This window comes from Crotalus tigris, unplaced genomic scaffold (assembly GCF_016545835.1).
Source record: "Crotalus tigris isolate CLP2741 ecotype Arizona unplaced genomic scaffold, ASM1654583v1 scf7180000020352.946698, whole genome shotgun sequence".
Lineage (NCBI taxonomy): Eukaryota > Metazoa > Chordata > Lepidosauria > Squamata > Viperidae > Crotalus > Crotalus tigris.
In genome coordinates, this window is record NW_024097981.1 from 152,237 (window position 1) to 178,889 (window position 26,653).

A 26,653-nucleotide genomic window follows, 5' to 3' on the forward strand; every position below is an offset into this window, starting at 1 on the left:
TGGTACTCATTGTTAATTGGTTCTGAGAGGCGTGATGAGTACCAAACAAAATTTTCCCATAAGGAATAATATACTGAGTCACAAGGCAGCTGACACCAAGTAATTCTAGCTTTGTAGGTTGAGTTCCAAACGAGCGATGAGTATTGGGATAAAATTTTCACGTCAAAATGTGCAGAGTGTCAAATCTGATGAGTTTCAAAGCAATGGAGTACAAAGGTACCACTGAAATAATAATAATAAGAGAAAGAACTGGAGAAGATCAGAAAATACAAAGACCTGCAAATAGAAGAACAACTATGGCAATAGAAAGCGAAAGTAGTCCCACCAGTGATAAGTGCAATGTTGGGTACCATCCCAAAACATCTGGAACACCCACTGAACACCTTCGGCATTGACACAATCCCCATCAGTCAATTGCAGAAGGCAGCTTTACTTAGAACAGCTGACATCCTGCGAAGAGACCTTTAATGCCATCAAATATCCACATCTGCCTATCCCAGGTCCTTGGGAAGGACGCCAAGGTGGACAAAAATGCCCACCAGCACTGAAAGATATTTGCCATGTCTTTTTCTCTCTTTTCTTGAGATTAACAAAGTCCAGCCTCAGAGGCTAGTAAGGAAGGCCAGTAGATGTGAATCTGGAGGATCCAACTAGCCTTTTCCTTGTGGAATTATGAAAACAGGCCTTGAAAGATGTGTTGTATCCTAATTACTGTATAATTACTGTACTAGTATTCTTTTGGATTTTGTCTGTAGGTAGCCTAGAATAGTGCTTTTTAAAAGTGTGATCCTGGGGATTCTCCTCAAGACCCTTTCATGAAATCAAAATTAGTTGCTAGGCTGTGATGAAAAATAACACAATATTAAAATCCCACCAAACAATTGTGAGAAGCAGTAGTAGCATGTAGTTAAGGTGACCGTGGGAGACTGCGAGTTCTAGTCCCCTTGTAGCCATTGAAAGCTAACTGGGTGACTTTGGGCCAATCACTAGGTGATGGTGAGTTGAAGTCCACTCTTAGGCATGAAAGCCATCTGAGTGATTTTGAGCCAACTGCCAGCAGGCTGTAAATTCTAGTTCTTCCTTCGGCACAAAAGCTGGCTGGGTGATTCTGGGCCAATCACCAGGAGTCGGTGAGTTCTAGTCTTGCCTTAGGCATGAAAGCCAGTGACTCTTGGTGAATTCCTTTTTCTCAGCCCAACCCACCTCACAGGGAGAGGAAGGTGCGCTGGATATGTTCACTGCCTTGAGTTATTTGTAAAATAATAAAGGCGGAATACAAATAAAAAAAATGTTAACATGCTACGTGAAAGCTCTTTTGGGATCCTTCACGATATTTAAAAGAGGGCAGGGATCCTGAGAACAAAGGTGTTTAAGAAACACTGTTCTAGAAGCATCATTCTAAGCTTCCCCACTTTTCCAAAATGCTGGCAGTTCCACAACAGACCTGAAAATGGAATGTAAGAGTTTGCATGCAATGTTTGCCAGCCGGTCCAGTTAACAACCAAGCTACTAGGAAAAATTTACCTGGAACGTCGGTCGTAGCTACGAGAGCGGTGGTAACTGTCACTTCTTCTACTACGGCTGCGACTCCGGCTGTAGTAACTGTCATATGTGTAGGATCTGCTTTTATGAAGGAACCAGAAGCAAAGGATTATTTGATCTAGAATGACTTCCATTGTTAGTAATTAAAATGAGAATTGTGTGAAAGTAACAACTGCTTTTAAAGTGCCAATCTTTTGTGCTAACAAAAGGAAGACACCTACACAACTGCAAAACAACTGCAAGCTTTCTAACTTCTGTTGTATTATTGTTTATAACCAGAATTGTGTTTACAACTAGAAATACAGATAGTCCTCAGCTTACGACCACAATTGAGCACAAAATTTCTTTTGGTAGGCGAGATATTTTTTAAGAGAGCTTAGCCCCATTTTATGACCTTTCTTGCCACGGTTGTTAAGTAAATCGCTGCAGTTGTTAAGTTAATAAAAAGGTTGTTAAGTGAATCTGGCTTCCCTGTTGACTTTGCTTGTCAGAAGGTCACAAAAGGGGATCACAACCGTCATAAATATGAATCGGTTGCTAAGCACTTGAAATTTGAGCACACGGCCATGGAGATGCTGCAATGGTCATAAGTGTGAAAAACACATGTTATTTTTATCAGTGTTGTTGTAACTTCGAACGGTCACTAAATGAACTGTTGTAAGTCAAGGACTACTTGTATACCTGAATCCATTCATTATTCCTAGGTATCTCCATATTATTCCCACGGTGTTAAAATTAGGAAATTAGGAAGGAATATAAAAGTAGAGCTATGCAAGTTCAAATGTGACTCAGAAGTATGTTTATTACACAAATATAACCCCTCTCCATTATCTATTAAAGCAGATTTTTTTTCTTTTTCCTCCATTTTTCCATGCTTGCCTGAAAAAAGAAAATCCCTTGATACAGGTAGTCCTTGACTTGACCATTTGAGGTAAGAACGGCACTGAAAAAAAGAAGACTTATAACTGTACTTCACAAAGATGATTAGGGGGCTGGGGGCTGAAACATATAAGGAACGGTTGCTGGAATTGGGTATGTCTAGTTTAATGAAGAGAAGGATGAGGAGGGACAGGATAGCAGTGTTCCAATATCTCAAGGGCTGCCCCAAAGAAGAGGGAGTCAAGCAATTCTCCAAAATGCCTGAAGGCAGGACAAGAAGCAACGGATGGAAACTAATCAAGGAGAAAAGCAACCTAGAACTAAGGAGAAACTTCCTGACAGTTAGAACAATTAACCAGTGGAACAACCTGCCTCCAGAAGCGGTGAATGCTCCAACACTGGAGGTTTTTAAGAGACTGAACACCCATTTGTCTGAAATGGTATAGGGTTTCCTGCCTGAGCAGGGGTTGGACTAGATAACCTCCAAGTATCTTCCAACTTTATTATTATTATTACTGTAAATGCCGGCGTACAAGGCGACCCGGCGTATAAGACGACCCCCGTCTTTATAGCCGGGCTGCATTCCTAGAATGTCGTCTTATACGCCGGAAACTACCAGTATTTCCGGCGTATAAGATGACCGCCGTCTTTGGCGCCGATTTCAGCGCTCGCGGAAGTCGTCTTATACGCCGGCATTTACGGTATTACTTTTGACCATTGCAGCATCCTCATGGTCGCTTGATCAAAATCCGGGCGCTTGGCAACTGACATGTATACACCACTACAGCTGCACTGTCCTGGGGTCACACAATCCACTTTTGCAGCCTTCTGACAAGCAAAGTCAATGGGGAAGTCAGAATCACTTAAGAATTGTGTTATCGGCTTAACAAGTGCAGTAATTCATTTAACATTTGTGGCAAGAAACGTGGTAAAATGGGCCAAAACTCACTTCACAACTGTTTCACTTAGCAACAGAATTTTTGCACTTAATAGTAGTCTTAAGTCAAAGACTACTGCAATTGTTTATAAAACAGCGGTCAGAATACTGATTTTCAGATTGTTTTACAAGGATGTTTATAAAAATAATCTCGCACTTATTACCTTACCTTGACCGACTCCGGTGAGTGTAAGAATTGCTTCTGGATCGGCTCCGACTGTAAGTGTGACTGTTAAAACGGGGGAGGAGGGGGGGAATGGTTGGTATAGAAATTTTTAAAAATTATTTGCACAGACAACATTTCCAAGCATTTAAATGTAGGTACTTAAATCTGAGAATTCAAATTCTTTCCTTATTAACAGAAAACTCTTCATTAAATGTAGAGAGGGGTCTGTAAACGAAGCCAAAGTTGGCTGCAAATAAAAACATCCTGTATCTCTTTCAAGGTGAGCTGAGCTTCAGAGACACAGTCGTGCACGTTGGGGGCAAGGCAGGTAATCCTCGACTTACGACTGGTCAATTAGTGACCGTTCAAAATGATGACGGGCCTCCCCGGGGATGCTTATGACCTGCTCCTAAAGTTCCCACGAACCACCTGGCTTTTACAGTTGTTTGCACGTTTTACAAGAGTTTTGCCAAAAACTGACAATTTACTTCCAGTTTTTGACAAAAACAGCCCGTAATGAATTATTGGTTCATTTAACAACCACATTGTTCACTATTATGTCTGCGGTGTTTGCTTGATAATCGTCATCCCAAAGAGGTCATAAAATTGGACCGGTCACGTGGATTTATGATTGTCAATACTTCCGACCGTGCATGACTTATGACTGTGATGGGCAGGCTCCATCATAGTTATAAGTCGAGGATTCCCTGTAGTTTAAAAGTTGTTTGCCAGGTTTTTTTTTAGTTTCCACTAGAGTCTTAAGTGATGCAGATTCTTCCTCAGTTAAGCTCAATGCTGTCCACAAAACCCAAACATTTCACTATGGCATTTAGTCAGTGCTGCTTTCTCAGCTTCCCGATATGGCACTTAACAACAGCACTTAGATTTATATACTGCTTTAGAAACCTCTCTAAGCAGTTTACCAACGTCAGCATATTGTCCCCAACAATCTGGGTCCTGGTTTTACCAATGTCGGAAGGATAGAAGGCTGAATTCAACCTTGAGTTGACCAGGATCGAACTCCAGGCTGGGGGCAGAGTTTGCCTGCATACTAACCACTGTGCCATCACGGCTCCAGTCCTTTTTCCTTGACAGACAACTTACCTATCACTTCTGCAACTGTTGTAAGAGCTACTTCGGGTTCTTGAGCGACCACGACTGTACCACCCTCTGCTCCGACTTCTCGAGTAGCTCCGGGATCTGTGTATTTAAAGGAAATGGGTTGAGGAGAAAATAGGCATCCGAAAAAAAGATACCCCCTTTAAAAATACATATAACAGACCGTAAATTCAAGTTTCGTCTTAGCCATAAAACCTAGCTAGGTAACTTTGAGCCAAGCACCAAGAGACTGTGAGTTCTAGTCCTGACTCAGGCACGAAGGCTGGCTGGTTTGGGCCAATCATGAGGAAATGGTGAGCTGTAGTCTCACCTTAGCCATGAAAGCCAACTGGATGACTTTGGTCCAATCACCAGGAGACAGGAAGTTCTAGTTCCACCTTAGACACAAAAGCTGGCTGGATGACTGTGGGCCAATCACCAGGAGACGGCGAAGTCGAGTCTTGTCTTAGGCATGAAAGCTATGTGGGTAATTTTGGGCCAATCACCAGGAGATGGTGTGTTCTAGTCCTAGTCATGAAACCCAGAACTTAAGGGAGAATTTTTATAAAATATTTTATAGATGGCACCTTGATCCACAAAAAATGTCTCGTATGTATCCCGACTTACAGCCCAAATGTTGGAGATGTCCTTGTTTGGATGCTACTTATTACCATATTTGGTGGTCATGTAAAAATATAAAAGCTTTTTGGATTAAGATATGGTGGAATATTCAAAGAATTTTTAGAAAGAGGGTAAAATTTACCTCACAATTGTTTTTGCTAGGTATTGTTACTGATTGTGATACTAAGGAGGTTATATTGATGTTAAATTTAATTACAGCCGCAAGGTTGTTAGTAGGGCAATGTTGGAAGAAGGAATCTTTGCCTACTTTGCAAGAGTGGTTTTTTAAAATATCCTATCTCGCGGAAATGGCAAAGATTTCGGCTTTTTTAAAGGATCAATCGCAAGAGAATTTTTTTGTGGTATGGGAAAAATGGATAGATTTTATACAACATAAGTTGGATATAAAAAAATATTACTTTTCTTCTTTCTTTCTCTTTATTCTTCTTCTTTTTAAGTATTTTCTTTTTTCTTTTCTTTAATATTTATCTCTTTTATATATATATATATATTATTGTTAATTATTCTATTAGTAGTTTAAGTAATGTATTTAGACTTATCTATGGTTTATATATATATTTTTTTAAGAATTCAAGAAAATTTAATTAAGCCTATATTCAGCTCTGGGAAAGTTGAGGGAGGGTTGGGGTGGGTTGTTTTTTCTTATTTTTTAAAATTTTAAAATTTTTCAATAAAAAAAAAAAGAAAAGAAACCCAGGTAGGTAGTCTTAGGCCTGTCACACTCTCTCAGGCGAACACTGATGTTGTTGTGGGGAAAACTGGATATGCTGGATATGTTCGCTGCCTTGAGTTATTTATAAAAATAATAAAGGCAAGAAATAAATGCACAGACAGATGCATGTAGGGGGAGAGGGAGAGAAATGTACTCACCTATATGAGTATGTGGAGCTCCTTGACTGACTTCGTGAGTGACTGTAAGACAGAGACCTTGTCCGGTGCCTGGATTTAACATCCGATTTGCTCCGGGAGCGACTCCGACTTCTGGACTGGCTGTCCTCTTGGGTCGCGGAATCTTCCTCACTCGAGCTCTCGTGGTTCCGTGGCCTCTGATTCAGACGCGCCGTCTTCCTGACTTCATCAAACAGAGAGCCCGGCCTAATCTTGTTTTTACTTTTAATCTCGATCCTTAAACCCGGTGGTTTGGATTCCGAGGAGCCGGCAGGCAAGTTTTTCATTTCGACAATGTTGCTGGCGGATACGGTGAGCTGCAGATTCCCAGCACCCTGTAACGGTTTCCACTTGTTGTCCCCGAGACTGCTTGATATATTTTCAGAAACTTCCATCTTCACCACGGTTTCCACGCTGGTGGAGGCTTTCGGTTTCTCCCCATCTCGTTCTTGGCTTCCCTCTTGGAGGCTAGTTAGACCTTTAGCATCAACAGCTTGTCTTACGCTCCGGGTTGTGGTACTAATCGGCACCTGGGAGCTTGTGCTGGCTTTAATGTCTTGGAAATTTAATTTCAGGCTCACTGGAGAAAGTTCCAGATTCACTTTTACGGGAGAATTATGGTCCGGAGTACAGATCTCCATATCGTCCATCTGCATGGCATCTGGCCCAGTTTTGTTATTCTCCTGAGCTGCGGTGGGATTTTTGGAAACAGAGACGTTTTTATTTGAATTTGGTACAGGAGTTGAAGAAATAGCTTTTTCCTCACTGCATTTATTCAACTGGCTAGCGGATGAGGCCTGATTTGCTCCTCTCTTTGAGAGGGCAGGTTCTTCATGGGACATCCGATCATCCTTCGCTTGGTCTTTGAGTGTTTTATCACTTTTGGAATCCTGGTCTTTGTTTTTGTCTTTTGCTTCCTTTTTGGCGTGTTTCTCTCGTTCTTCTTTCGTTCCAGGTTTCCCCGCAACGACTTCCTCCTCCTCTTCCTCTTCTCCAAACTCTAAGGGGGGCTGCCAATGGAATGTCTCTTTACGTTTTTCGGCTTTGTGTTTCTTTTCCTTTTTATTTTTGGATTTTTCTTTCGCCTTTTTGCCATGGACTTTTCGGAAGGACTTTTTGGAACTTCGCTTCGGCTTCCGGGATTTGTCCCTGGAACCCGCATCGGAATCAGAAGTCTCAGTGTCTGAAGAGGAAGGAGGCTTGTTCCCTTTCGACGTATCTGGGACGGGTTCAGATTTCGACTTGTGTTTGGTGGGTGGGCAGGGATCCGTATCGGAGTCCGACGAGGCCTCGCCTTCCTCTTTTGCAGACAAGAGTCTTGAGTTTTCTTTCTCGTCTTGGGTTCCGTCTCTTTCAGAATTCGATTCGGAATCCCACTCGTCGCTCGCACACTTTTTCGTTTTGGCTTTCCGGCCGCTTTTGAGAGTCTCAGATTTCTCTTTCAAAACTTTTTGTTTGGAACGATTGCTATCCTGCCCAGGCCGAGGTTTCTCTTCGCGCTGGTTGCAACCCAAACTTCTTTTGTTTTGCTTTCGGCCCACTTTTTCTGATCTTAGTTGTTCTTTTTCTTGGGCAGGCTGGGATGGAGTCAATTTTTCACTATCGATTGAGGACTCGGCGGAGGATCTGCTTGCACTCCTAGGCTTCAACGAGCTCATGCCTTTCACGTAGGGAAGTGTGCTCTCCGAACTGCTCTGCCTTTTCTTGGACAGCTCAGAATTTCTCTCGCGGGATCCCAATTTTGTCCGGCTTTTCTGCCGGTCGTCCTCGCTGAGCGAAAAGTAAGAGGAGGATCCGCTGTAGCACGACTGGTCGCTGGGGAAGGGATTCCCCGAACGGGATCTCACGGTGGATTGGGATCTCGAACTGGATCGGCTCCTTGATCTTGAGGAGGACTTGGAGGAGGACCGACTTCGTGAAGTCCTGCTACTATATTTCCACCAGCTGCCTGAACTTCTGTTGCTCTGGATTTTGGAGTAACGGCTCCGGTCACTCTCCGAGCTCTTTTGCTGTTTGGGATAGGAAGAGGAGGAGCCGGGGTCTTTGATGCTGATTAAACTGTAACTTGTCTGAGCAGGTGGTAGGTGAGTGGTCTTGGCTTTCATTTCCTGAAGCCGCTCGTAAGATGGTTTCCACGGTTTTTGCCCTGGTTTCCATCTGGAAGGTGGGGGACTATCGCTCAGCGGGATGACTGGAAGGCTTTCGGCGACCACAGGCTGAATAGTGAGTTTATCGTTTTGGGGTAACGCTGTTCGTACCGGTTCAACGGAGACCAGCTTGCACTCCTTTAAATGAGCCACCACATTTTTGGGCGAGTTGGAGACTGTTTTGACCGGCTTCGAGGAGGAACTGGATCTTGACCGGCTCCTTGACTGCGAGGACATGCGAGTGTTTCTCGACTGAGAACTTTGGGAATAAGATCTGGACCTGGACCGAGTTCGGGATCGAGACTTATAGTATGAGCGAGAATCTCTGGTGGAGAGAGAGGCCGAGCTCCGCTTGTCTCTGTCAGATTTGGACCAGGCTCTTCTAGAAGAATCATCTTTAGATGTCAGGGAGGAAGAACGCGATGCTCTTTCCTGGTCACGCAATGATTTTTTCCTTCTGGTAGAAGAAGGAGAGGATTCTAACTCAGTGGAAGGAGTCTGTTTCTTTTTCATTTGTTTGTGCTTCTTCAAGTGCTTCTGCTTTTTGGCCTTCTTCTTGTGCTTCACTTTTTTCTCTTTCCGGTGTTTTTTTCGGTGGCTGACATGCTGAGCAGTACTGAGGTCTGAAAAGCCATTGTGGGACCAAGAACGAGACCGCGGGGATAGACTTCTTTCATCCCATCGTCCTGGGTCGCTCAGCCTAAGGAAAAAGAAATCAAAATGTCTTCATTTTGGTCTTTGATCAGCTTTTACAAAAATAAAAAAATACACTAAAATAGTTTAATACATTGAAGAAGGGAAAAAAGTAATAGGAAACAGCATATCTAATTAAATGTTTTGCACAGTTGTATTAACTAGGTGAAGATATTTGGCCACCTGATGTGCGAGTTTGGGGTTAGCATCCCTTAAACAAAATCAGCATAAAATTGATTATTGTTGCCCTGGGATTTGGAAATGATTGGGGCTATCAGACCAGGTCTTGGAGTATTCATATGAGGAAGATGTTCTACTACCTTAGATCAACAAGGAGAAAGTCTCTGCAAATAAGGAGTCCCATTAAATCTCCTTGCCAGTAGAGCTGATGGGAGGGTGCATCAATAGATTCTGAAAAAGGCTCATCTATATTTGCTTTATGGTTAAATTGTACGGATGCTCTGTAGTAGAGGACCTGCAGCTCTAACATTTGGCAATAGAATTCAGGGGCACTGGTGATATCATTTTGACGATCTATGTCCCCGATTCGAACAAAGTAATCTAAAGAGCAAGCAATCTCTTTGAGTACAATGTTTAACTCCCCTTAGGCATTAAACTCTGCAAGTGCTCTAAGCAGTGCCTGAAAGATTAAAGAAACCTTGAATGAGCAACTTGAATAAAGCTAAAAACAGAGGTTTGTTGGTAGCCTCTTCCTAAAGAAGAAAAATGGTGTAGGGTTTCCTGCCCGAGCAGGGGGTTGGACTAGATGACCTCCAAGGTCCCTTCCAACTTTACTATTATTATTATTATTATTATTATTATTATTATTATTATTATTATTATTATGAAGAATCAGCAGTCACAATATACCACAGAATACTACAGTACACTACGTAGAGTTGAACTGTGGCGCCCTTGAGGCACTCTGAGCTTGCAGACATTTCATGACCCAACTAAGTAACATCATCAGTGATAGAAAGAAGTGGGGTTTGGAGTGTGGAGAAGGGAGGAAGGAGGAGGAGGAAGAGGAGGAGGAGTTCTATGGGATCCTTGGTGCTCTCTGAGCTTTGTTTTTTCTCCCAAAACATGACACTTCAGGAAGACAACATTGTCAGCAAATTCTTACTTGTCTCCTTTACTCCACTTTTCTCCGCTGGGCGCCCTATAAGTTCTCAATCTCTGCATTTCCTCCTTCCAGTGGGGCGGTGTTTCACTGCTTCCATTGTTATCCGATTCCGTGCACGAGCGAGAGTGAGGTGGCGTATGGTATCTCTAGAAAAAAAAATGCAATAGGATAACAAATGTACACCAAATCTACAGATTACATGAAAAGTGGCTAAACAGCAGTAACTGTGTGAGGGATCTTGGAGTCTTAGTGGACAATCACTTCAATATGAGCCAGTAGTGTGCAGCAGCAGCTAAAAAAGCCAATGCAATCCTAAGCCGCATTAATAGAAGGATAGAATCAAGATCACATAAAGTGTTAGTACAACTTTATAAGGCCTTGGCAGGATCACACCTGGAATACTGCATCCAGTTTTGGTTGCCACAATGAAAAAAAGGAAGAGTGCAGAGAAGAGCAGCAAAGAAGATTAAAGGACTGGAGGCTAAAACATATGAAGAACAGTTGCAGGAATTGAGTATATCTAGTTTAATGAGAAAAAGGATTAAGGATAAGCAGTGTTCTAATATCTGAGAGGCTCCCACAAAGAAGGGGGGGGGTCAACCTATCCTCCAAAACACCTGAAGGCAGGACAAGAAACAATGGATGGAAATTAATCAAGAAGAGAAACAGTGTAGAAATAAGGAGACATTTCCTGACAGTGAGAACAATTAATCAGTGGAACGACTTGCCTCCGGAAGTTGTGGATTCCCCAACACTGGAGATTTTTAAAAAGAAACTGGACAGCCACTTGATTGAAATGGTATAGGGCAGGGGTCCCCAACCTGTGGGCCTTGGCCCAGTAGTGGGCTGTGTCCTACTGGCTACTAGGCCGTGGGACAGGCTAGGCAGTGCATGTATGTGTGCGCACATCACCTTACACCCACTAGCACTGTGGTGGCGAAAACAGGACACTGTGCCACAGGGTGCAAAAACAGGATGCCGCCATGCCTTGGGGCACAAAAATGGGCCATGCCTCGCTGCGAGGCACAAAAACAGACAACAACGCGCCATGGAAACAGGAGACCGCCATTGTAGGGATAAGAGACAGGCGAAAGTTGCGAGCAGAAAACTGCCCTACCAACGCTTGTGCCTTTGTTATGCATCTTCTTCTCTCCCCCCCCCCACATCACCATGGTGACGTGACGCAGGTCTATGTGACCTTGCCAATTTGATAAGGCTAATCGGTGAACAACAAGTTTTCCTGTTTATGGCCTCTAACTTTTTACTCTTGAGGATTGGTAAAGGATTTTAGCCAATGAAATGCTGTTGCCATGCTGTATCTATTGCTATTTGAAAAACTCTATAAAAACAATAAAAGGCTGCGTAGTAAGTGGCCATTTCTTTGCACCCTTCAATGACTAAGGAGTGATTACTACACGCCATGCCGTGGGGTGCAAAAATGGGTGCCGCTGTGCTGCAAGGCACAAAAACAGCACAGAAATGAGGCGCTGTGCCATGCAAGAACAGGACAGGGCTAGTATCATATGGTGCTAGCCCCGTCCCATTTGCGGCACGTGTGTACTTGCAGCCCCATGTGCACGTGCACGCATGCAGCTAAAATGCTTCCCCCTCCCTTTTCCTTTGGTCCGCCAACTGAGAAAGGTTGGTGACCTCTGGTATAGAGCCTCCTGCTTGAGCAGGGGGTTGGACTAGAAGACCTCCAAGGCCCCTCCCAACTTTGTTGTTATTAATCTGTTTCTTGCCCAATTTCGGGAGTAATTAAGATTGCTTGCAGACGTGGGGTAAGGAAGGAAAGGACCTGGTGTGCAAGAGAATTCGGCTCCAGAATAGAAAAGGACAGATAGTCCTCCAGTTGCGACCATAATACGATCATCTGTCCATTGTGGTCATAAGTCGTAATATGGGTCAGTCATATGACCAACTCGATTTTATGACTTTTGAGGTAGTGGTGAACATCATAGTAGTTAACTGTTCCCTGTGGCCCCGCTTTGCTGAAAACAGATGTGCCAATTTTGGGTAAAACAATCGAATGACGGCTAGGATGCGCCAAACAGCTGTTGATGAATGCCCAAAGCACAATCCTGTGACCTGCTCGTCAGGACCTTATGTCCAGGTCTTGAATCCCTTTTTCAGGTCTGACATAACTTCAAATGGTCTTAAGTCAAGGATTACCTGTAAATTCAAAGTGGGGATCTTCCTTAATTTGTAAGACAGACTTTGTATGAAGCCCTCCAGAAAATAAATTACCCCAGAATTGAACTTCGAAGTGCAAGGAGGCAAAATTCATATCCACTTTTTGTCTAAAATATTGTCTAATTTCAGGTTTCAGTAAGTCATTAGTTAATAGTACAGGTAGTTCTTGACTTACGGCCATATCTGCACCCAAAACGTGTTGCTAAGTAAAACATTTGTTAAGTGAGTTTTGCCTCCTTTTTACAATTTTTCTTGCCACGGTTATTAACTGAATCACCGCAGATGTTAAGTGAGTAACCTGGTTGTTAAGTGAACCTGGCTTCCCTGTTGATTTTGCTCATCAGAAGATCGCCAAAAAGGGATCACATGACCCTGGGACGCTGCAACCGTCATAAATATGAATCAGTTACCAGGCATCCGAATTTTGATCACGTGATCACGGGGATGCTGCAATGGTCGTTAAGTGTGAAAATAGCCATTAAATCCCTTTTTTCAGTGCCACTGTAATTTTGAACGATCTGTTGTAAGCCGAGCACTACCTATACAAATATAGTTTTGCAACGCTGCCTGTTTTCATCCTTACTATTTTTTTAGGTGTCAGAATACATTTGTCCCCATTTTGCAATTTCAATGAGTGCCCAGGTGAACAGAAGCTGACCTTAGGGCTGTACAGCCCAAATCTACACCCTGTGACTAAGTTAATCAAGCCAGAGCAAGCTTTCAGCTGCTTTTAAAAATAACTCTCTCCAGTTGTAAATTTGAAATTAAAACAACAACAACAAGAACATACTATTGTGCCTCTCCCTCTGATTTTTCTTCCAGATTTTGACACCGACGGCTTCTGGTCGCCCGAAGCGGGTCCTGAATCAACGGGTCTCCTAAAATATTCAGAAGAAAATAAGTATCAGAAAAAATGAACTGGAGTTACAAGCAGGTTTCTTGTAATCAAAGCATGGCCTAAACTGAGTAGGTACAGTCAACACTCCTGCAACTAACTGCTTATCTTTGTTGTTAGCCCAGTCCGGGGGGGGGGGGTCCCATGTGTGACTCTCTCCTGCAGACAACCTCATTTTGTTTATTAAGATAGACGCCGCTCATCTCGCCAGGAGGCAATTCCATGTGGCACACAACCAAGTAAAGACAAGATAAACCATTAAATGTTAAAATCTATCTATCTATCTATCTATCTATCTATCTATCTATCTATCTATCTATCTATCTATCAGTTCAATCGTATATCTATCTATTCATTCTATTGTATATCTACTATCTATCTCTTCTATCGTATCTATCATCTATCGTATCTATCTATTCAATTATATATCTATCTATTCAATCGTATATCTATCTATTCAATCATATATCTATCTATCGATCTATCATCTATTCTTCTTTCTCTATCATCTATTATCAATCTATCCTATGTCATCTATCAGTCTATCTGTCCATCCACCCATCTACCCATCCTTCTCTTTTCTCTCCCTACCTGCCTACCTACCTTATTAACCCCCCATTTCCCTCACAGATAATTTATGACATTATTCATATAATAAATGTGAACATTAAAATTGACAAAATTTCAGAAGGGTGGATGCGGATCTCCCTTCGGGGAGAGGCATGAGGTTTGAGGGCAGGAGCCAAAGCAGAAAAGCCTCTTCTGTTGGACCCCCACTAGCTGTAATTCCTTTACTGACGGGATACACAGAACACCCCTTCTGCAGGAACAAGTGAGGTAGGCCAATTCCATTGGGGTGAGACAATTCTGGACCCAATGCTATAAAGGCGCTTAAACCAACATAGCTTGTGCAATAACAATATATAAGATGACGGGGCTATGGGGTCTTTGGTGCTCTCTGAGCTTTGTTTTTTTTTCTTGCAGACATTTCCTGATCCGGTTAGGTAACATCATCAGTGCTAGAAGTTCAAATCCTATTCCTTTCTAGCACTGATGATGTTACCAAGTCAGGTCACGAAACGTCTGCAAGAAAACCACCAAGCTCAGAGAGCACCACGATCCCACAACTGATATTATGAGAGACTTAATCTTGAGGTCCAAAAACAATATATATTGTTTTATATATTTCAACTACTTGAGAGAATCAAAGTTTGTAACATTTCAATCAGGCCCTTGTTTAGACAGAACTGGAAATAAAAGACAGTCTTGTCTTCACTAATTTAGTTGCATCTACTGCAGAAATTACAGGTAGTCCTTGATTTGCAACCATTCATTTAGTGATTGTTCAAAGTTACAAAGGCATTGAAAAATGTGACTTATGATTCTTTTTCACATTTAAACCATTGCAGCATCTCCATGGTCAAGTGATCAAAATTCAGACACTTGGTAACTGACTCATATTTATGACGGCCGCAGTGTCTCGAGGTCATGTGATCCCCTTTTGCGACCTTCTGACAAGCAAAGTTTATGGGGAAACTGGATTCACTTAACAACCATGTTACAAACTTAACAACTGAGGCAAAAGAGGTCATAAAATAGGGCAAAATTCGCTTAACAACTGTCTTGCTTAGCAACATAAATGCTGGGTTCAATTGTGGTCATACGTCGAGGACTATCTGTACTAAAGATAAGAGGCAAAGGAAGATACAACTTCCCTCCCAGTAAGAATGATTTCAGCTCCTAAAATATACAATCTTTTTGATTAATATCTGAAATATAAATAGATACATTTTGTTCTGCCACTTAGGTTACAAAACAAGGCACAAAGAATTAAAAATAAGCGCAATGCATACAGATCTGGCTCTGTATTTATAATGGGTGCGTCTCTTCTAAGCAGGAATCTGTTTTCCGGCACGGGAGGAATTTCTTCCGGACGGACGACTGGTTTATCCCTTTTCACACTCAGGTCTGCTGATTTTTCGTTTGTTTCGCTTCGGTCGGAATGGCTAGAAGGAAAGACAGCGATTTAGGACCACCGGAGCTAATTTGCACCCGTTTCAAAAGGCAAGCAAAATGATCAGCAGGGAAATGCGTATCTCCTGAAGTAAATTAACTTGCACAACTTCTCCAGGTTTGATACAAATGTAAATAAGCAAGCCACACCTTGCCTTTGTAAAAGTACATCTAACTCAATCCTTTTTCAATAATTGAAGTTGTTTTATCTGCTATCAAGGTTTAATTGTTCGCTGTTCAGCGCCATTCCTCAGGGACAATAAAAATAGAACTTTACGGACTCTAATAACATCCATGGAAACATACAGGCTTTTCTCACTTAACAACCAGTTGCTTAATCAGGATGCCTGCCCCCAAGGTACTTATAACACATCTCTGAAGTTACAACAGCTGCACTCCTCCCCAATTAACATGTGATCAAATTTTGGGATCTTGGCAACTTTTACGGCCATTTGCAATCTCCCAGTTGACTGATCACAATTTGGGGCATTTTTTTGCCAATTTCTAACACTTACAGGTAGTCCTTGACTTACAACCATTCATTTAATGACCATTCAAAGTTATAACAGCACTGAAAAACATGACTTAGGATCGTTTTCCACACTTAGAACTATTGCAGATCAGGCGATCAAAATTCAGATGCTTGGCAACTGATTCATAATGTCCCGGAGTCACGTGATCCCCTTTTGCAACTTTCTAACAAGCAAAGTCAATGGGGAAGCCAGATTCACTTAACAACCATGTTACAAACTTAAAAACTTCCATGATTCACTTAACAACAGTGGCAAGAAAGGTTGTAAAATGGGGCAAAACTCACTTAACCACTGTCTCGCTTGGCAAGGAAAATTTTGGGTTCAATTGTGGTTGTAAGTAAAGGACTACCTGTATCTTCTGATTTCCACCCAAAAAAAATCTCAACGGCTCAAATGCAATTGTTTAACTACTGCAGTATTTGTTTAACGACTATACTGTTTGCTGAACAACTGCTGCAAAAACGGTCATAAAACCACGTACTGGCCCACTTAACAACTACCATGACTTACAACCATAATTCCCAGCTCAGTTAGGATTGTAAATTGAGGACTATCTGTTCATAGCCAATATCTTTAAATGTAGTTTTAGAATCCCCAGTTTTACGCTCGCTGAGAATTCAAGATGTTATATTCTGACATGATAGTAATAGTAATAGTAGTAAAGTTGGAAGGGATCTTGGAGGTCATCTAGTCCAACCCCCTGCTCAGGGAGGAAACCCTACACCATTTCGGACAAATGTTTGTCCAGTCTCTTCTTAAAAACTTCCAGTGTTGGAGCATTTACTGCTTCTGGAGGCAGGTGGTTCCACTGATTAATTGTTCTCACTGTCAGGAAGTTTCTCCTTAGTTCTAGGTTGCTTCTCTCTTTGATCAGTTTCCATCCGTTGCTTCTTGTCCTGCCTTCAGGCGCTTTGGAGAATAGCTTGACTCCCTCTTCTTTATGGCAGCCCATGAGATATTGGAATACTGCTGTTCTGTCCCCCCTTGTCCTTCTCTTCGTTAAACTAGACATACCCAATTCCAGCAACCGTTCCTTATATGTTTTAGCCTCCAGTCCCCTAATCATCTTTGTTGCTCTTTTCTGTACTCTTTCTAGAGTCTCAACATCTTTTTTACATCGTGGTGACCAAAGATGCAGAGATGGAAATCGCTAGGCTCTAAAAGGCTTATTTTTTAAGCTTTTTTTTTTTTTAAAAAAAAAAGGTATTTGTTTTGCTGCCATTATTCAGCACTTTTCTAGGCCTGACCTGTATTTACATATACTTTACTGTGTACATTAAATACATATACACTTCAGACCGAAGAATACACTAAAGCAGAAGCTTGTCCACCCCAAGGATAAAACACCCAGACAATCTGAGCAATGTGGCATATGCAGTACAGTGCAGTGAGTCATGTGCAGATCTGTACAATGGGGAAACACAACCACCACTTCACAAATGCCTGGCACAAACATAGGAGAGCAAACCCATCGGGACCAGATTCAGCAGTCCATCTGCATTTGAAAGACGAAGGCCGCTCTTTCGAAGACAGCAAGTCCACATTCTGGACAGAGGGGACCGCTGGTTTGAAAAAGGGGTCAAAGAGGCCATCTAGGTCAAAACTGGCCTCTCTCAACAGAGGGGGAGGGATATGACATCAGCTATACCTAGTCTACAACACAGTCCTTTCAGCAGTTTCAAGAAGGCTCCACACCCATTTGCCTATTCAGGCACAGATAATCTCCAAGTGGACTCAATGGCTCTCAGAGAGAGAGTGCTAACATCTAGTTAAAGGAATATAAATCCTTCCATTAGTCAGAACTAAAGAAGCTTCCTGGATGGGAAGCAAAACATCTTCAAGCAAAAACAAAGTCCAGTTGCTTTTTGAAAAAAAAAGCACCTTTGGGACAACTGTGACCTGGATGACTGAGAATCTCCACAAGACTGACCTGTGTTTGTTTTTTGTTTCCTCTTTTTTCCTCTCTTCCCGTCTTCGTTTCCTGGACTGTTTAGCTTTGTTCCTCCTCTTCCTCTTCCTTCTTCTGGTTCGCTCATTTTCATATTCGCTGTCGGAAGAAGATTCCGATGATGAGGATGTGCTGCTGGAGGAGCTATTGGAAGCTTCTGAGTGACTCCATGCTTTCCGCTTCTTCTCCAACACTTAGGAAGGAAAAAAACACGTTTATAATAATCTTTAGGAAATCACAAGGATTGACAATTGTCAGGAATATAGTTAACAATTACAGGTCGCTATTTTGGGGTCACATTTACATACAGTACATGTTATCAATAAGGGAAAATATCTATAGTTCAGGGGGTGCTTTCTGAGCTTGGCAGCTTTGCAGACATTTCATTATCCAGCTAGGTAACACCATCAATGCTAAAAAGAGTGGGGTTTGGGAGGAGGAGGAGGAGGAAGAGGAGGAGGAGGACGACGACGACTTGGTACTTTCTGAACTTAATTGTTTTCTTGCAGACATTTCATGACCCAACTGGGTAACATCTTTGGTACTAGGAGGGAGTGGGGTGTGTGGACAAGAGGATTATAGTAGAATCCTTGGTGCTCTGAGCTTGGTTGTTTCCTTGGAGATATTTTATTACCAAACTAGATAAAACAATCAGTGCTAGAAAGGAGCATGGTTGGTAGAGAAGTAGGGGGAAGACTGAGAGGTCCTTAGTGCTCTCTGACCATGGCTGTTTTCGTAGAGATGTTTCATGAAACATCATCAGTGTTAGAAGGGAGAGACGACTGAAGATGTTCCCTAGTTGAGTCATGAAACATCTGCAAGAAAACCACCAAGCTCAGAGAGCACCGTGGACCCCACAGTTCAATTCTGTGCTACCAATATTATCTCCAATTAATAATTTCATATAATAGGTATTGAACAGATTTACACACGGCTTTATTTGTAAGTAAATATTCTGCTCTCTCTTTTTTTTTTATTCAGAACTCAGCATCCAATAAAACCTTCCTTAGGGTCACAGCAGAATCTGGCCAGAGTGAAGATGACAATATTATCCAATGTACACATCCTCCCAAGAGTTTCAGAAAGGGGTTTCCAGGTGCAATCTTGCAGAGATTCTAGGATCCTTTTGGTCGTGAAGTATATCTCCCTTGAAAGAAAAGCTTACCATTCTTTGCCGATTTGGTAACCAGGACCCCACAGTCAATGACGCGCACGTCGGCATATGGCCTACTGGCAGAATCAGTTTTCAGATTTTCGATTTGTTCTATAACTTCAAAACCAGAAATGACAAGTCCAAAGACGACATGGACGCTACAAAAACAGAAAATGCCAAAGGTGTACTAGACTGTACAAAAGGGGAGAACTTGGCTGGTTGTGTTCATGCTGAATTCTTATCTGGGTGTATTGTGTGGGTTTCCTACAACCATCCACAGGTAGTCCTTGACTTATGACCACAATAGAGGCCCATAATGTCTGTTGCTAAGCAAGACGGGTTAAGCTGGTTTCAGAGAAATTGAGACCCCAAATATCACACCACAATTGAGCCCCAAATTAACATTGCTATGCCAGAGAGAGGTCAAGTGAGAGTTGCCCCATTTTACAACCTGTCTTGCCACAGTTGTTAAATGAATCACGGAAGCTGGTAACACGGTTGTTAAGTGAATCTGGCTACTCCACTGACTTTGCTCGTCAGAATGTGGCCAAAGGAGATCACGTGACCCCGGGACGCTACAAATGTCATAAATAGGAGTCAGTTGCCAAGTGGCCAAATTTTGATCACATGACCATGGGGATGCTGCAATGGTTTTAAGTGTGAAAAACGGTCACAAATCACTTTTTCCAGTGCTGTTGTAATTTCCAATGGTCATTAAATGAATGGCTGTTAAGTCAAGGACTCCTTTAATTGTCCAAAGGAGCACCTTAAGTCAAACGGAGGAAACTACCGTAAATGCCGGCGTATAAGACTTCCGCGAGCGCTGAAATCGGCGCCAAAGATGGGGATCGTCTTATATGCCGAGTCGTCTTATACGCCGGAAATACTGGTAGTTTCCGGCGTATAAGATGACATTCTAGGAATGCGGCCCGGCTATAAAGACGGGGGTCGTCTTATACGCCGGGTCGCCTAATACGCCGGCATATACGGTACATTTAGCCCCCACCATAACCTACTTTTGCTGGGGATGAAATTAACTCCCTCAGGTTGATTTTCCTTATTTGTGGTACTTATGAAGCCTTGCCCAAACAAACAAACAAACAAACCAGCTTTCTCTGTAGTTTACAACACATACAACCGGCTCTCCACGGGGAGACAGAAAAAGTAAGGTGGTAAAGACCGCTCTCCCAATCTAGTGATAGTGATTCACCCAGGTTTAATTTTTTCTTTTTTCTTTTTTAAAAAAAAATCCTTTTCCCTTTTAAAGAGAAAATAAATCAGTGAAGCAGAAGGCAGGAAGGAAAGAGGAATTCTTTCCATTACCCTTGCTGGAGTTGGGATGACTGAAACAATGGATAATTGATGGAAAGGGTGGGTTTAAATAATTGTATTCCTGCAAACTTAGAAATGAAGGATATTAAATTAGATTAAATGTTTAAATGTTTATTTGTCCTTAGGGCTACGGATGTCATAGTTTGAAACAGAGCCCTCATAGTGAGGCAATTCATAAACCCAATCAATCCCAAAGAAAGAACCCAATGATTATCAATATTAGTTTATTAAGGTTATTTATTTATATCCCAGCTTTATTATTTTTTACAACGAAAGCATCACCCCCAAAGGAGATTTTAGATCCACACCATGTGATTATGAGTCTTGTTCCTCCACCTTTCTCATTATCGTTTATTTCTGTCTCATCTTTATTATTTTTATAAATAACTCAAGCTAGCAAACATCCTTAATACTCCTAACTCCTCCTATTTTCCCAACAGCCACCCTGTGAGGTAGGTTGGGCTGAGAGAGAGAGATTGGCCCAAAGTCACCCAACTGGCTTTCATGCTCCAGAAGACAGGCTTAGGATACAGGAAGATCTGAACAGACTTGAACACTGGGCGCTATCTAACAAAATGAAATTCAGTGGTGAAAAAAGTAAGGTTCTATATCTAGGCAAGAAAAACCAAATGTACAGGTATAGTATAGGGGGTACCTTGCTCAATAATAGTAACTGTGAGAGGGATTTCAGAGTCCTAGTGCAGGGCTTTTCAACCTTTCACCTATTGTACCACTTTTAGGATATGGCAATATCCGAGTACCACTAGTCGCCTAGCAAGGTGTCAAAAACTTGATGACCCAAAAAAAAAAAAAAAAAGACCCAGAAAAAAGTGATAAAGTACAGGTAGTCCTCGACTTAAAACAGTTCACTTAGTGATTGTTTGAAGTTACAATGGCATTGAAAAAAGTACTCTCCAAGCCACAGCCGAACAAGACACCTGCCCGCCCACCCGGTGGCGCTCTTCCTCCTGTCCAAGGTTTTTACTGTTGTGAGCATTTTTGTTGAGGATTGGCAACGGGGGTGGAGTGGGGGGGGGTATTTGGATTTTATTCCTCCCATCTGCTGGATGGTTACAGCAGGTTTTGGTTACTTACATGACCTTGGGACACTGTGACCGTCATAAATATGAATCAGTTGCCAAGCATCTGAATGTAAATCACAAGACCTGGAGATGCTGCAACATTCCAGCTGATTGGTGCTTCTTCAGGGCTCAGCAGAAGCACCAGGATCAGCGCCCAACTCCAGCTGGATCCTGGCACTGATCCCGGCACTTCCACTGAGCCTTGACAGCCCTGCAGCTCCAGTCATCTCTCAGCTCATTCCCCTCACCCACTACCACTTTCTAGGATAGTCACTTACCACCTGCCAGGTGCCAATTTTATTTATTTATTTATTTTATTTATGAGACTTATATACCGCTTTAAGTGCAAGCACTCTCTAAGCGGTGTACACCAGTAAGCAATGTATATATATATTTTACATTGCCCCCAACAATCTGGGTCCTCACTTTACCTACCCCGGAAGGATGGAAGGCTGAGTCAACCTTGAGCCGGTGAGATTTGAACCGCTGACCTGCTGAACACAGTCAGCTAAAGTGGCCTGCAGTACTGCACTATAACTGCTGCGCCAAATCACTTAAATATGAGCCAGCCGTGTGCTGCAGCTGCCAAAAAGGCTAACACAGTGCTGGGCTACATTAACAGAGGGATAGAATCAAGATCACATGAAGTATTAATACCACTTTACAAGGCCTTGATAAGGCCACACTTGGAATACTCCATCCAGTTTTGGCCACCACGATATAAAAAAGATGTTGAGACTCTAGAAAGAGCACAGAGAAGAGCAACAAAGATGATTAGGGGACTGGAGGCTAAAGCATATAAGGAAAGGCTGCTGGAATTGGGTATGTCTAGTTTAATGAAGAGAAGGACTAGGGATGACATGATAGCAGTCTTCCAATATCTCAGGGGCTCCCCCAAAGAAGAGGGAGTCAAGCTATTCTCCAAAGCACCAGAAGGCAAGACAAGAAGCAACAGATGGAAACTAATCAAGGAGAGAAGCAACCTAGAACTAAGGAGAAACTTCCTGACAGTTAGAACAATTAACCAGTGGAACAACCTGTCTCCAGAAGCGGTGAATGCTCCAACACTGGAAATTTTTAAGAAGAAACTGGACAGCCATTTATCCAAAATGGTATAGGGTTACCTGCCTGAGCAGGGGGTTGGACTTGATGACCTCCAAGATCCCTTCCAACTTTATTATTATTGTTGTTGTTGTTGTTGTTGTTACTCACCCTCTCGTGGTGATTGGCCCAAAGTCGCCCAGCTGGCTTTCATGGCTAACACAGGACTTGAACTCACAGTCTCTTGGCTTTTAGCAAGGTGCCTTAACCACTATGACTTGTGGACTTCAACTCCCAGAATTCCTGAGTCAGAATGACTGGATCAGGAATTCTGGGTATTGAAGTCCACAAGTCATAAAAGAGCCAAGATTGCCTACCCTTGCACTAGACCAACCTACCTCTTTTTGGATAGAAGAGTTTTCCTCAATTTGTTTTTCTCTCCAGGACTCCTCGGGACAATATTGCCATAAATTTGTGATAGGATGGCAAAAAGCTCAGGTTGAAAGCAATCTAGTTTTTCTAAGTTAAATCCAATGCAAAGCTCCTAACGGGAAAGAATATGGGGGTCTTACCTATCAAGGTGAGGAGCAGGCTTCGTAGTTCTGTTCGGCATCAACATACAAAAGACGTTTATTGTTGGGGGGAAAGGAAATCAGGTTTTCAGATGAGGAGATAAAAGGCAGAATGGCAGGTAAAAAAAAGTAAGGGAAGAAAAAACATAGTTAATTTAATAGATAAACTTATTGGTACTAAACTCAGGAAATATATCACTTGTCACACACTACAATATAACACTACACTTGAACTTCATTTTTGACTGAAATTAAATGCCTACGGTATAGATACTGTCTCTATTTTACCAACTGAACAAACTATCATGGATTCATTCACATTTGAACTATTCACAAATTACAATCTGGATCTTGGCAACAGTACAGAATAAATTAGAGGCTGCTAATATGTCTGATACTGCACAAAACCACCTTCTTTAAAATATATTAGGCACTCAAATACACGATAGTTTCAAACCACCTTGTCCCCCAGTTATTTTTCTAAGTCTACAAATCTACAAGAAACCATTTACAGCTTTGGAAAATTAGCATTCCAATTGATGGACCGTCAACCTTTAGAATAAAGAGGTTTTTATGCCTTTTTTGAGGTCTGTGTTTCAAGAATATAAAGCCACTGCTCATCCTTTGATTGAGTGGGTGGGTGGGGGATGATGTTAAACTGCAATCCCAAACAAGGTCAAAACGTTAAGCTTATGGCAAAGCCTGTAATTGTACACTTATCTGCTGAGAAATAAATGCCATCAAATTGATTGCAGATTTACTTGAAATAACATGTATGGTGGTTATGGCTTTAAGAGCCTGTGATTTTACTCTCTATGCTAAAATACAAGGAACCTTTTTTTAAAAAAAGGACAGCCCAGTATCTATTGACAACCTGCAGAGAGGAATTAGTGGCCTTTGAAAATAATCTGCATTTTGTTAGGGAAAGGAATTGTTTTCAAATACAACATGGTGGCTACCAACTAAATTATCAGGAAGTATTTCTTGAAGTTACCCTGGGAAATGCCTCTGTATTAACTAGCTATAAAGCTATAAAGCAGTGGTTCTCAACCTTTTTAATGCCGCGACCCCCAACCGGTCGTAAGTCGAGGACTACTCAACCGGTCGTAAGTCGAGGACTACTCAACTGGTGCAGAACCGTTTGCAGAATGGGACTTTTGGCGGGCTCAGCAGGGCAGAGACAGCCTGGACAATTCCTATTGGCTTTTGAAAGCCAATAGAATTAGACTCTATTCAAGAGAGTCTCTTCTATTGGCTTTCAAAAGCCAATAGAATAAAAGGGAGTAGCACAGCTAAAGAAAGGGGGAAAAAAATGGCGGACTGCGTTGTTTGGTGACCCCCATGAAATGGTCGTTCGACCCCAAATGGAGTCCCGACCCACAGGTTGAGAACCACTGCTATAAAGCAATATATCATCCTGAGATACTTTTGCAAATGTTTAAATAGTCTTTATTTTTTTGCCACAGCTATCTTTGGGGGGGGGGAAGAGCGACGGACAAAGAAGCAATCCAAAATTATTGAATTTCCATTCTTTCCAAACAGGGTATCAATCATTTTCTATTTTGAGCCTAAGAACTCAGCAGCTGTTCCCTGGATCATTTTAACTAGAGGGCAGTCTAATGGGAATAGAGTGTACATGATATCCCAAGTACAGGTAGTCCTTGATTATGATCGCAACTGAGCCTAACAATTTGGTTGCTAAGTGGGATACTTGCTAAGTGAGTTTTGCCCCATTTTAGGACCTTTCTTGCTACAGCTCTTAAGTGAATCACTGCAGTTGTTAAGTCAGTCACTTGGAGAGGTGAATCTGACTTTCCCATTGACTTTGCTCGTCAGAAGACTGCAAAAGGGGATCACATGACTGCAATCATCATAAATATGGATCAGCTGCCAAGAGTCTGAATTTTGATCACGTGACCCTGGAGATGCTGCAATAGCCTTAAGTGTGAAAAAAAAGGTCCTAAGTCACTTTTTCCGGTGGTGCTGTAACTTCACTAAAGGTCACCAAATAAACTGTTGTTAAGTCGAGGATTATCAGTACAGGTAGTCGAGTTACGTGGTAATTATGGTCGTAAATCATGATGGTCATTAAGCAGGTTATCAATGGCTGACCCGATTTACATTATTTATTTTTTTTGCGGCGCTTGTTAAGTGAATCCCTTGTCTGCAACGCCCATTTTTTTTTTCCCGATATCAGACAGAAACACCAGTTTCCACCCAGAAATATAAATCACGGTCATGTCATTGACCCAGTAAACGGAGCCAGTTGCTAAGCGCTGCAAATATGATCACCTGACTGTGAAGGGGAGGCAGCTGTCAGGACGTGGAATCTGGATCGCAAGTGCTTTTTTGGGATCTGTCACTACTTTGAACAGTTGCTAAGCAACCGGTCGTAAGTCGAGGACTACCTGTGCTGTTTGAGATGTGCTTGGTGAGAAAGGCATGCAGAATATGCCCTTGGGCGATTATCCTCCAAATACTCTTGACATGAGTCTCGTCAGCTACAATCACTGATCTTTTTGGCTGGAAATACTGTGAACACTGTTGATCGGGTCTCATTTTTTTGTCTCTCAAAAATTAAGGCTGCTTTGGAAGCCCACCACCCTGCCCCCAAGGGGGACGTTGTTCCAGGGCCTGCAGTCAATAGGGTCACTTACCCACTACTTCTTTCTGCAAAGCTAGAATAGTTAACAGAATTATTTGCTGATCAGATCAACATGGGCAGGGCGATCTCTACAATCCTTTGTCTCCAGTGATAATAGGGTTTCCTGCTTAAGCGAGGGGGGGGGGGGTTGAAGACCTTTTTCTAACTCTGTTATTCTGTCTAACCCATCTGCTCTCAAACCTTGAGAGAGTCAGAAAAACATGCAAGGATTAGCATGCAATTGCCCGGCTCTTTTGCTCTAAAATGAATAAAGAACACGGAGCTTTCAATTTAGGAAGCGGAAATGTGAATTATTCTTATTATTGTTGTTCCTTTTTGCAAAGTGAGGACAGAAAAATCTGTCGGGTGCGAAGCTAGGATTGAGAGACAAGCGGGCTTTCTTCCCTAAGTGGTCTAAAAGATTAAGCACTATTATTCTATTGGAATAGCTTTACCTTTGCAAAGAAACAAGCATACAGAAGAGAGATCATTAGCGCATGTTTATGTGTTCCAAACACTAAAAAAATATTCAAAAATGTGAAGCAGAAGTATTAAGCATTACCTTGCTAGCAAGTGGCCATTAAATGTGTTATTGCTATGGCTGGGTCTAATTGCATAGACTATATTGAAGTAAATTTCATATGTATGAATTAAATAGGGGAATTAAATATATGGATATAAATTAAATATTTGTAATTGAGGTCTATAAGCTCAAATGTAATTTCTGACCCAAATATAAAGGGATGATCTTGGCAGGCTCACTCAGCCCCAGTTCCTCTCTCTATAAAACAACTGAATCTAATGAGGACAAGAACAGAATTGTGTAGTTTAAACTGCAACCAAAGTGACTGAATTGAAATCCTGAATTAGAAAAAAATACCAAGAGATTAATTGTTAGATTGAGAGTCAGTGTAATATCCTCAGTTCTAAATGAAAGTATCCATCAACAATTTTGAAATATTTTTATTAGTTTTCATCATAAAGATACTTTGGGTCTTTCAAACACACTTAAGTATTTTCAAAAAAAAACAGGAAGGAAAAAAAAACATTTGAACAGCATTAATAGCAAGAATTCTTAACGATGCCTTACCTATTGGTCTTCCTCCAAAATGGAAGTGTGTTATAAGCT

The 26,653-nt window shown here is 41.9% G+C and overlaps 1 protein-coding gene across 8 annotated transcripts in view; it reads right to left on the reverse strand.

Moving 5' to 3' along the window:
- NKTR (natural killer cell triggering receptor) overlaps positions 1-26,653 on the reverse strand; it is a 60,543-nt gene that overhangs the window by 2,358 nt on the left and 31,532 nt on the right. For 6 of the 8 annotated variants that reach the window (XM_039366756.1, XM_039366755.1, XM_039366760.1 and 3 more), the window contains 10 exons: positions 22,881-22,910; positions 18,866-19,011; positions 17,683-17,893; positions 15,060-15,212; positions 13,102-13,189; positions 10,119-10,264; positions 6,135-8,999; positions 4,629-4,724; positions 3,528-3,587; positions 1,525-1,623 (listed from right to left, as the gene is read on the reverse strand). In XM_039366756.1, coding sequence (XP_039222690.1) covers positions 1,525-1,623; positions 3,528-3,587; positions 4,629-4,724; positions 6,135-8,999; positions 10,119-10,264; positions 13,102-13,189; positions 15,060-15,212; positions 17,683-17,893; positions 18,866-19,011; positions 22,881-22,910 — 3,894 coding nt within the window. The remainder of the gene's footprint in view (positions 1-1,524; positions 1,624-3,527; positions 3,588-4,628; positions 4,725-6,134; positions 9,000-10,118; positions 10,265-13,101; positions 13,190-15,059; positions 15,213-17,682; positions 17,894-18,865; positions 19,012-22,880; positions 22,911-26,653) is intronic. The other 2 variants (XM_039366757.1, XM_039366758.1) reach the window with 2 other exon arrangements.